At 39.8% G+C, this 12,072-nt stretch overlaps 1 protein-coding gene across 1 annotated transcript in view; it reads left to right on the top strand.

The window, feature by feature from the left end:
- Positions 1 to 3,575: 3,575 nt before the first annotated feature.
- The window catches only part of clstn2a (calsyntenin 2a), a 136,251-nt gene continuing 127,754 nt past the window's right edge, over positions 3,576 to 12,072 (top strand). The window contains exon 1 of the mRNA XM_069706057.1: positions 3,576 to 3,754. Within this exon, the coding sequence (XP_069562158.1) occupies positions 3,682 to 3,754 (73 nt within the window). The 5' untranslated portion in view covers positions 3,576 to 3,681. The remainder of the gene's footprint in view (positions 3,755 to 12,072) is intronic.

The following is a 12,072-nucleotide window of genomic DNA, read 5'->3' as shown; positions in this document are numbered from 1 at the left end:
GAAATGAACGTCTAGGTAAGACACAGAAGTTGCACATTCAAACAGTTACGTGACAAAACACACGAGATTTAAAGGTTGGGGTGATAATTCATTTCGTTACCTTCTTATCACATTGTTGGTGTTTGGTCAGTGTGTCACACTTATTCCACTCCCCCCGTTTTTCCGGAGCTGTTGCTTGATGGTTCCGCAGGGAAGGCCTGGCTCAAGTGTGACCCCTGGTGGTAGACTGTTAAGCGTGAAGCGACGGAGCTCTCCATGGTGCTGAAGAAGTACAAAATCCTAGCTGTTGGGAAGTCTTCGTAAATTCACCAGTGGCGGAGGAAATATTCCCTCCTGTCACTTCTGTAAAACTAACAATACAGCAATATGTAAAAATACTCCATTACAATTAAAAGTGGCACATGTAAAATTCTACTTCTGAAAATTGTTATCACAGTAAAAGTACTGGTTTGGTCCATCTGACTGATATATTAAGGTTAGGTAGTTTATTAATCCCCGAGGGGAATTTTTTTTCGCTACAGCAGCATACAGGAAGCAATAGATAATAATAGAATAATAGAAAGCAATAAAATAGCAGTAAAATAGCAGTAAAAATATAAAATATAAAATGCACAGTATATACAGTACAGTATATATCTATATATATTATATACAAACAACCAAGAACACAGACAACAGTGTTATTGTTGTGTGATGGATTTTGCCAGAGGTGATTATATATTATATTATTATTATTATTATTATATATATATATTATATATATATATATATATATATGACATCATGATATCATTCGTCATAAAGCTTCAGTGTGCAAGCAGCATGTTACTGTTGTAGCTGCTGCAGGTGGAGCTAGTTTGAACTACTTTATATCCAGTTTTATATTCAGGGACAGCAGATAAATCTGAGGGGGTATAAGGTGATTACTGGGAAAAGAGAAAAAAGGAAGGGAAAAAAAATAACATTCACAAATTAATTTTCAGTTTGTGGACTTTTTCCTCTGATGTTTGATTTTTACTGAGATATTTGATTATTTGAAGATTTATTGTAATGAAACCATGCTAGAAGTTTAGATGAAAAAAAAAACACTACTTGTTGAAGCTGTTAACAACTAATAGCCATCTGAAATATGATCCGGACTGCACACTGCAGACATCAGAACACGAAAAACATTGGCTTAATCTTCAACAATGTGTTTTATTTTAAAAGCTTGTTATATAATGCATCGTGTCAAATCTTCATCTGAAAAGCAACAAAACCTGTCAAATAAATACAGTGAAGAAGAAAGTACAATATTTCCCTTTGAAATACAGTAGAGTGGCAGCATAAGGGAGCATTAAAATAGAAAGGCTCACGTACAAGTAACCACTAATTTTCACACGGTAGTGATGCCTGACAACCTTACATGCATTAGCTCCACCTTTGACAGCAGCATTATTTTGTTGTACTCAGTTTTAGTTTATTACCTCGATAGGTGATGACAGCATCTTCCCAGAAAAAAATGACTACTGTACAATCATAAACTGACCTTTACAGCGGCGCAGCATCAAACACTTGTGTGCTCCTGGTGACCTTTCATTCCACTGTTGTAAACTGCCTGTCAGATGAAAGGGGAAGCTTTGTTGAACACTAATTGACTGTCTGTAGAACAACCTGCGACTAACTACAAAAATGGTTGTACAGCACATGGCTTTTTCAATAAATCTTTTTTTTTCTTTTCTGGAGGGACAAGAATAACTTCAAAAGAAATGAGCATTCATATAAGTACCATGACATTTCACAAACCAATGGCATATTTCACCAGAAAACAGAGTAACCTATTCCTAATAAGGACAGTTATAGCTACAGGAATTGCACATGCATGCATGCTTTTTGTGGATGCATAAACCATTTTTTTTAAATCTATTTTCACTAATGTCATAATATACTAAATAATGGTAATGTCAATGTTAAACCCAGCAACGAACTAGTTTCAGATGCCTTTTCAGTTCAAATCAATCACTGTCCTTCTGTCAGCAGAGGGAAGTTTCAGACAACCATGTTCACACAAATGGATTGAATTATCATCGATATTATCAAAAGTAAAGTTGTTATCACAGCGAGGAGCCAGTCATGTAAGAAAAGATATTTTCAGTAAGATGAATAATTTAGCAGTCATAAAGACCTGAATAATTTATCATAAATTTGTTTAGGCTTGTTGAGGAGTCCTGTGGATGCTGGACAAAGTAAAAAGTCAAAGAGGCGACCAATTCAATCCAGCCTACTTTGTGAGACACATTAACAATAAAATGTGTGTCTGTCAATAATGTAATGAGCAGTACTTTAGTATTACCAGAGTGAATTACTCCTGTTCCCTGTCATGAATAATTGCTGACCTGATGGCTTAGCCACAAGTAGAAGGACAATCTGATCACTACACCATCATTCCCCCTGTCACTACTCTGCTGTAATTTAGCTGCCATTACCCGTGGAAACAACCAGCAGGGAGAATGTGTGTACGTAAATCCATGTACATGTAAATGTGGTCCTCCATGTATTTGTTGTCTGCATATGTGTTCTATCTTTGTTATCCTCTTAACTCACTTGAGGTCTGCCCCTCACTCTAATCCCCAGAACACACACCCACACCCTGCAGAAGGAGAGGCACAGGGGAATAATTGAAGAACATGTGGCCGCTATGAAAACCAGTGAATCCGCCACAGGGTGAAAACTGAAAGACTCAAATCTGTGAGGGGGAGTATAGCTGTGCTGTTCAGAGGCTCTTGTTAGGAGGATACAGCTGTACACTGTAGCAGCTGCTTCATTCGATTATAAAAGGAGCAGAGTGGTAGAGAAAATGCAAAAACCTACGGTTGAGATTACTCCTCATAATCAAAGTTACACTTTTTTTTTTTTCACCGTTTCCCAAATGTAGTATACTAAGAAGGGCAGAAATACTAATAAGGGCCCATAGTTGAAGTTTAATCTATATACCTAAATGGTCAGCAGCAGGACATCAACAAATGTGGCACCTGACAAACCAGTTAGTCTGATCGAATGTGATCTTATATTTGTATTATGATGTATTAGGTGGCAATAGAGCTGCTGGCAGAAAATTATTGGTTGTAGCAGCTTGCTTCTGGGGTGTCATCATCAATCCTTTCTCCTCTTAACACCAACTTTAATATATATACATTCACACTAATCTCAGACATATCCTCCCAGCATCCCATTTCTTACTAAACAGCTGTCAAGTTTGCCAAATATTAGCTGAGATTAATTATGCTGTTCTTCAACATAAAATGACATAATTTGTCAATTTTAGGATAAATCTATTTTAAAGCCCTTAATAACCATTAGAGTGTAAAAACGTTGTTAAAAGTAATTCGATTTCCACTATATATAAATACAGATTTTTTTTTTTTGTATGTATATTTAACATATTTTAACATTTAACGGTCCGCTGTATTTTATTTTGAAATGTAAAACCCGGAAGCCTTATTTGTTGACGCTATTTAAACGTCAGAGTTTCTGTCACGCTCTCTCTCTCTTTGCTTACACTAACCAGTCAACGTCTCTCAACCTACGGACTATCCCTCTCGCGGCCGGCCAGCTGAGAACACCCTCGCGCGCCTGGGAGGAGAGCCAGGACTTCAGAAGAGGAGAGGACGGGGAGACTTCACCCAGACAGCTCGACCAAACATGCAGCCGCTCGGGGTCCCCTTTCTGCTGTTTTGGCTTATCTGGGGCCGCTCATGCGCTCTCGGCGGAAAAGGTAGGAACCCTAAAAAGACAAATATGGGAAAAACAATGAACTTGGCTTAGAAATGTTTGTCTGTTTTTTTTTTTTTTTTTCTGCGTTTGAGTTACACAAGTTGGCGAGGAGATCGTCAACCATCCCTCCAACAACTTGGTAGCCATTTAGATATTTGTATGCTGTCTCTTATCCAGGAGCTTAATGGGTTTTTTTTTTCTTTTTTTTTTTTTCTTTTCTGTAAGCAATTATCAATCAATAAGGCGAGTCGAGGCTGAGGCAAATGGTTCATAATTAACAGGACAGGAGGTGTTCAGTTTAGTGGAAGTTGGCGTTGTTGTCCCGTTTTGGTAGACTGTCAGTTGTTGAATCGGAAACGCGGGTATTTAATCGATTGTTCTAGTCGGTTACCTTAAAGCTTTATACAGTAGGATGACAGAAAATTGTGGAAAAAAAAACCCAACACAACACAGGTTTTTAAAGCCCGAGGTAACTCTTCAAATGATTTGTTTTGTCCAGCTAAAGTCTTTAAAACATAAAGATGTTCAGTGTATATATATATGACAGAAGAAATTGATCATAATCCTCTCTGATGAGAAACTGGAATGCTCATAAATTTAGTTTGAAACGTATGGATTTATCTAGTCTATCAAGTATTATTCAATAGAATAATTATTTCAGCTTTGACTATAGACATAACTCACCCAGTTTCAATTACCATTAATAGCTATTTACATATTAGGGAACCTCTTCTCCGCATAATGCTTTGTCTCTGAGGCAACCTTATATGGAAACGATTAACACAACAAACATGACATCTAGAGCAGTTATGTTGTTGGTCATGATTGAGCTGGTTGGCCAGTGATTGAAAGATGATTTCTGTCCGCGGTAATCGATTAGTGCTCAGTGAGGGCAGCCGTGGTCAGGGTGCTGTATTCAATCACATTCTCACTCTGTGATACTCTCAGATCTTTCTCTTTCTCTCTCTCTCTTACACACACACACACACACACACACACACACACACACACACACACACACACACACACAGACGGAGCACTGACTAGTGTTGCCTATGAAGGGCAGCGGTGGTTTACAGTGGTATTAATTGGGTCTCAGGAGTGAGAGCACTGTGCTGACTGGCTGTCTGTACTCAACCAAACATGATCATTTATTTCTCCTGTTTATGAAAGACGTCCATATGTAAGTAGTTTTACATTAAGTTTAGAGAAGCTGCCTTCTTCTGTACGGGACCGTGACTGATTTACTTCTCGGAGGTGAATTTGATGTTTAAACTCCGCTTAGATGGCTACATGTACTATCCACAGCTGAGAGTGACTACACAGCGTAGGCTTGGGCAGTGTCTGTTTTTTTTTTTAATACTTTAATTCACTTGCCAATGTTCTCAACATTTTACCCTGCTATGTGACACATTTGTAAAAAAAACAAAAAACAAAAATGGAAGTAGAAGTTGTTGACACACAGCTGTCTCATTGCTACCAGCTACTTAACAAATGCTTTTTGCTTACTACAAAAATTATGTTGTAGCACTTAATAATGATGAACGCCATTGACAACAACAGATTTATTTTCTCTTTACACCAAAGTCTCCTCTGTAACAATCTCATTTCATTTCCAAATGTTCTTTTCCATAGATAAAACAACGTCAGTGATTAATATCACTTTGTTGCAGAATGATGTTCACAAATATTCAGTGTCGAATTCATTAAAAAAGTAACAGAATAAACGCGCTCTTATGGGAAATAATATATCATGTTCAGTTATAAAGTAGTCTTGTCCTAAATTGTTGGCTTATCTCTCTGCTACCCTTTTTAATACAAAACAAATATATATATATATAGTATATATATATATATATATAATTATATATATAGTATATAAAATATAGACAACAAATCAAATAGAAATCATTCAAGCTCAGGTTACTAAAGGCAATTGAACAGTAGATGTGGTTTGGTTGGACAATATGAAAAAAAACTGGCCAATATAAAGAGTAATGAGCCTTTGGTTTAGCACATATATAGCATGCCTAATTATCTAGGTTGATAATTTACATGGCTTCATATATAAGTTGGTTGGCTCATCTTTATCATTGGTTTTGAATGCAAAATATACCCATTCCTCTTTTTTTTTTTTTTTAAATACCTTTGATCCGACCACGGTTTACCATCTTTCACAGCTGGGCGGCTTGCCTGCTCCAGCTGCCTTTATCATAACTAACCTATGGTAGCACGCGTTGTGTATTGCAATTATGAATGTTAATAGAGCAGGTCTGTGTCAGTTTTATAGACAGCTGAGCATATGGTGTGGAAACCCTGTGATACTGCCCAAGCCCGATGATGCAGCTACATTATCTCATCTGAAGGCCACAAATTGACTAGTAAACATCTGATGAAATGCCTGAATTGCCAAAGTAACTAAGATTTGACTTGGTATTGTGAAGTTGAGACATTTCCTCTTGCACTTGATGATATTTAAAAGGCCTCCGAGTGCTGGTTGGATCTCTGCTTGTTGTACGAGTCAAACACGGGATGATGTTTTGTGTGCGCGTATATATACATGTATTTTGTATTCACAAGCTTTATAAGCTCAGCAGAATACAGTATAAGACGAAGGCTGTTTGCTGAATACCTTCACATAAGAAGTTGGGAAATAGACCAGAGCAGATGAGGGCCAAAGAACACAGAGGAGATCTGAGGTTTAGTGAAAGAGAGAGAATGGGGAAAAAAAAGGAAAACGAGATCAGATTTATGGGTGTCTTTTCAACACAAGCGTCCAGCTGCATTATCCTCACCAGAACATAAATCGTGAAAGCGATGTGCAACGGAGAAGCATAACTCAAGGTTTTCCTCTTCTGTGCAATGACTGGTGAAACAATGTCTGTCGGGAAGTGGTCCGCCTGTCCGGTCGCTCTTTTCCTCTTTACTGCCATCCTTTCTGTCCTCGATCTTCCCTCTGCTTTCTCGGTTGTCTTTTTTTTTTTTTCTGCCTTTCTGTCTCTTTCCCCCCTTTTGACTCTGCATCACTCTTTGCTGTTCTGGTCCGTTGAGCTGATGCCATTCAGAGGGCAAATGTCACGAAGACGGAAAGAGAAAGAGGGGGAGAGAGATAGATGGAGGTGTTTCGTCATCCTCCCTCTCGTTTCTTTTTTCCAGGCTTGAGCAGCCCTCTTTCTGATTTCCAGAGCTGACACTCTCCCTCTCTCTCTCTCTCTCTCTCTCTTCACAGCCATGGATTCAATTCCAAAGGTTTATGGTCTTAAGTGAGATGTATAAATGGAGAGGCAGACTTCTTTCTGTCTTACTTTGCCTTGGTTGCGTTCTCACTTTATCCTGGGTACCTCCATGAACAACCCTGTCCTCAGTCCCCTTTATGTTCTCCGTTTCCTCTAACCTGTCCAGATTAGCCGTCTTCCACCCCTGCTCCAGCTTTTCCTTCACCTTTCCACCTCAACCAATCGCCCTCGTTTACTGTCCTCGGTTTTTGTTTTCTAAAGGAGATGATACAGTATGTCTGTTGTGTAGAAAAAGGGGCTTGTGCAGGAGTTGGTTCCGCTTCACTTTGTACTAGCATTTATGAGCATGTGGAGGAGCGTCAGGTTTGTGTGTGTTGTTATAAGTATATGCAAATGAGGGCAGGTATGCAAATTAATGTCCTAATTTGGATGTTAATTACTCAGTACAGCTAATTATAATATGTCTGATGAGGCGTAAGGTGGAGGAGAGGAGGGGAATGGGGAGGCTGCCATAGGATGATGTATGTGAGGTGATGAGAGAATGACTGTTTGCTGTGTGTGTGTGTGTGTGTGTGTGTGTGTGTGTGTGTGTGTGTGTGTGTGTGTGTGTGTGTGTGTGTGTGGGGTGGGCGGGGGGTGTTGGTGTTTAGGGCTGTGTATGCCAGTATTAACACCAGCTGGTCCAATGTCCCAGGTGGGGCTTTCTGGTCAACATTGCTCAATATGTGGTGGATAAACATTTCATGCGGGGCTGGCTTCTGAGAGACGGCTTCATGCACTCATCCTGTTATCTCACTAATGCAATGACACACTCATTCACACACATGGCCACGCTTGTAATTTAAAACTATCTAAGTAAACACTTGCTTTTTTTTAATTTACATATAATAAATGAATGACGTGGTGTTGTAGGGGAGACGGAGGGAGCGAGGAAAAATGGTAATGACAGACGGGAAATAAATGTATGCTTTTAAAACCTCATACAATTTAAAGTGCATGTGGATTTTCTGTCATCCTCTTAGTCTATTGATTCATAATTTTGAATGAGTAAATTTTCCTCCTGTATGCTTTCGGAATAAAAAAAAAAGATTGGGCTCATTGGTTAGTCAGGTCCACTAAAGAATATGTCACGGTACCAGTGGGAAGCATTTCTTGATTCAGTACAAGGATGCAAATTTGTCAATCGGATCAATCATACCTCTTTAGGTATTCGCATATCTGCAAGAAGCGTTTCGCAAGTGGAGCGCCCTCACACAGTTTGTTTCTATGCAGCCATTTATATACATTTACTTATATATTTCATGCTTCGCAGATGCGAGCTACTTTTTCAAAATTAGAGCCAGTTGTTTGTATGTGTGTGTGTGTGTGTGAGAGCCTCATGTCAGACGGTGGTAAATCTGTGCAGTGAATCGGCCATTAGTGCGGCGAAACAGAAGGAAAACCGAGAAGACGAATCCTGCGACAGAAGTCATTTGGTTGGATGTGTGTGTTTGCGGTCGTGTGTGCGTGGCAGTTTCCTTTTAAAACATTCAGCGACAGCAGAGTAAGACTGAACATGCTGCTTTCCTCGTTTTAATAGATTTTGACAGTGATTGCATTTATTTAAATACAAAACAGGTAGTGGTGGTTCATTTGATGACAGAAGGGTTCATTTATCAGAGACTCTCCGCTTTGAGTTGAAAACGGGTTGTGGTATGGATGATAAATCAGTGGCCTGCATTGTATTTCTTCACGGTTAAACACGCGAATGCACCTCCTATAGATAGAATCTTATCTGTTTAATCAGCTCTTTTGCTCCAGTAAATGTTTTCTATGAGGTCCAGTGACTCCATTGTTTTTAAATATGACTTGTTTTCTTTCACTGACATTGCAGTAAAAAATGGTAAAATTGCTTCAGTGTCTGCAGCAAGAGATGATCCTCGGGCAAAAAAAAAGAAGGAGTTTGAGTAATACTTTTTTTAAACATCTATTGAGGTTTAATGTCAGTGAAAAATTCTCCCTTAAAGTGGGATATTTTTTATTCTTCAGTTAATCATACAAAACTACCAATTTTGAAAATTGCTTGTACAATGTTGAACAGTGATGTGCAGACTGAACTGGGGCTCTGTGCCTTTGCTGTGTCCCGTGAGCTGGTGTCAGTGAAGTGTTATCTATCACCTCTATATACACGGGCCTAGCAATCCTTTATGAAACAATAGGCCGTGGTCTGTTGTGACTTGTGATAAAGCCTGAAGTTATGAAGACACGCACCACTGCGCCCTGTTTTAATTATAATTCCAATACAAACTTATTAGCCTGCAGTGTATTTGTACACCTAATAAAAACATCTGTTAACATCGTAGTGCGTGTTCAGTTCTAACAAAATGTAATATAAAAACGCGCACCTAGAAATGCACACATGCACACCCACTCTCACACACAAAGCCCTTTTCATGTTAACCCGAACTCGATTGAGTCATCTCCTTCATCTCCCTTTCAAGTTGTCTTGTGTGGATCTTTTGTGTAGTCAGTCCAAAGCGTCACTATACGCTTTGAAATGACTTTATATTTGACTTTTTTTAATTTTTTTTTATTGCTTCTGATTCTCTCTCGTAGAGACCATGAAAGAGCCATGCATTTTCCATCATGAGATAGGATTGTAGAATACTGGCGAGTGTGAGCTGGGCTCAAAGTGAAATTACATAGTGTAACATCACAAGTGCTACGGCAAGTCATGCCAAAGGAAACTCTTAGGTTGTCTAATACTTTGCCTACAAGGCATCTCAGTGTGTGACTGAAAAACACATCATTTAAAAAAAAAAAAAAAACACTCAAAAAAACCCTGAATACCTTGAGAGCAAACGGAGCCGTGTGTGTCTCTGTGCGTGTCTCTCGGTGTGTCACTCGGTGTGTGTCTCTGTGTACAACAGATGAGAAAGAAAGACACATTTGTGTGGTTTTGCTCGCACCTTCAGTCATGTCTGCATGCATACACCTACTCGTGCACCTGATGTACCCGGAGCTACAAATGCTGCTCAGGAAGAAAGGGATCACAGCAGGGAGGCAAAATGAAAGCCAGTCTCCAAGAAGAAAGATTTTAATTTTCATGAGTCGTCAGTCAGCCGAGTTATCTCCGTTTCTTTCTGCCTGTCTTCCTTTTTCTTCTTCCCCGACCAACCTGCCGGTTTCTGTGTGTGTCATTGACTTTGCCTCATTCTTTTCCCTCCTGCCACCAACACATTAGCTGGGAGGTTTAGATGTGCGACTGTCACTGCAAACATTCCTGTTCCCCCTATCGGATGGCTTTCAAATTCCATTTTCTCCTTCCTTTGTAAAGCTGCCAGTGTTGAGCCTCACCTCACTACACAGAATATGTCTTCACTTTTGCCATTGTGTTTCATTCCTCTCTGTCCCCTCACCTTACTTTCTCAATCGCGTCTTACCTTTATAAATCACGTAGATCATGGAGCAAAGGCAGGGTCCACCCTGGACATATATCGGCAGTCTATCACCGGGCCGACACAGACGAGACGGACAGAATCAAAGCCCATTCACACCTATGGGCAATTTACAGAACCACCAATTAACCTGACATGCAGGTGTTTGGATGGTGGGAGGAAACCCGGAGTACCCGGACGGAACCCAACGCAGGCACCGGGAGGACATGCCAGCTCCACACAGAAAGGCCCCGGCTGAGGTTGGAACCCAGAACCTTCTTGCTGTGAGGTGACGGCGCTAACCTCTGCGCCCTGTAAACACTTCATTTACAAGCAAATTAAAAGTAAACTTGTTTTCTTGCCTGTATACATCTTCTTGTCAACGACTTTGATAGAAGTTGGTTTTTACTCTGATTTCGTGATTTGATTTCTCTCCTGAAAAGCTATGACCTCTTTGATGAAATAGAAAAGGCATACGATATGTTCATTGATTAAAATTCTTCTCGGGCGCAAAAATCGGTGACGTACTTCATAAATCCACACTGAAGTGGTGATAAGGTTTTCAATCGGATTAAACTGTAGTAGCATCGTGGGTGGATTTGTTGCTACCCTTACCAGCTCATTGAAACAATGTTTTATTTCTTCTGAAAAGTATTAAAAGAAAAGCAATTGTTTCTTTCACACCCGCATGCCCTTGGGTGTGTCAAGCAAAGAAAGTGTGGAAAAAAAGATAAATGACTTCTTCGACAAAGATTGTTGTTAAAGGCCTTGACAGATTTGTTGGTATACCTGGAAAAGGCTAAATAACTAGATTATAAGGACATTTCAAACTAAGTTATTTCTCAGATTAGTATCGCACGTCTTCAATCTGGTTCATTCAGCCTGTTAAAATGGAGAATAGTGGTCACATTTGTCTGAGAAGATTAGAAAGAAAATTATAGTCGAGTCTGTTGAAGGTGAAGAACCATCTCTAAGCAGCCTCGTGTTCCTGTGACAACAGCTGCAAAAATTATTTACATCTCTAAGGTCAGTAGGACTGTTAACTTGGCGTCCCTGGATGTGGCAACAAAAGAAGAATCGACTCCAGACTGAACCGCAGGGTGTTGCGAACGGTAGACGAAGAACCATGGGAATATTTACAAAGAAATGCAAGTTCCACAGTCAAGGTACATCCGTGTCTGAATGCACCATGCGTCACTTTTGGAGTAAAAGCAGGCTCAATGGAAAACAACCCAGGTGGACTGTTAAAAGAAAAACATAAATAAAAAGATTAGGAATTTGCTAAAATGGATATTTGACAAGGCACACTGCTTCCTGGAAAATGTTCTATGTTTACTGACGACAAAAAAATAAAATAAAAATGAAGCTCCCCAAGGAAACCCACCACCACCACCACCATACCTACTGTGTCAGTTTTGTTTTAGGGCTTCTGGGTATTGGGTGACTTGAATCTATGCAGGTTATAATGAAATCTCAAGACTATCAAAGTAATCTGGAAGCACGCGTGCTACCCAATGTCAGAAAGCTCTGCCCCAGTCGCAGGTCATGGGTCCTCCAACAGGACAATGACCAACTATACGCATCTAAAATCCCCCAGAATGGCATTCAGTCGGAGAAAGTCACTCTTCAAACGGGGTCAGCTGGAGCAGTTTGCTCTGGAAGAGTGG

Source organism: Brachyistius frenatus, unplaced genomic scaffold (genome assembly GCF_029030835.1).
Source record: "Brachyistius frenatus isolate BFR_SWC_R1_liver_20210118 unplaced genomic scaffold, ASM2903083v1 Contig_61, whole genome shotgun sequence".
NCBI classification, from domain to species: Eukaryota; Metazoa; Chordata; class Actinopteri; family Embiotocidae; genus Brachyistius; species Brachyistius frenatus.
The sequence above is the reverse complement of the archived record's forward strand: the minus strand, read 5'-3'. Positions and strand labels throughout refer to the sequence as shown.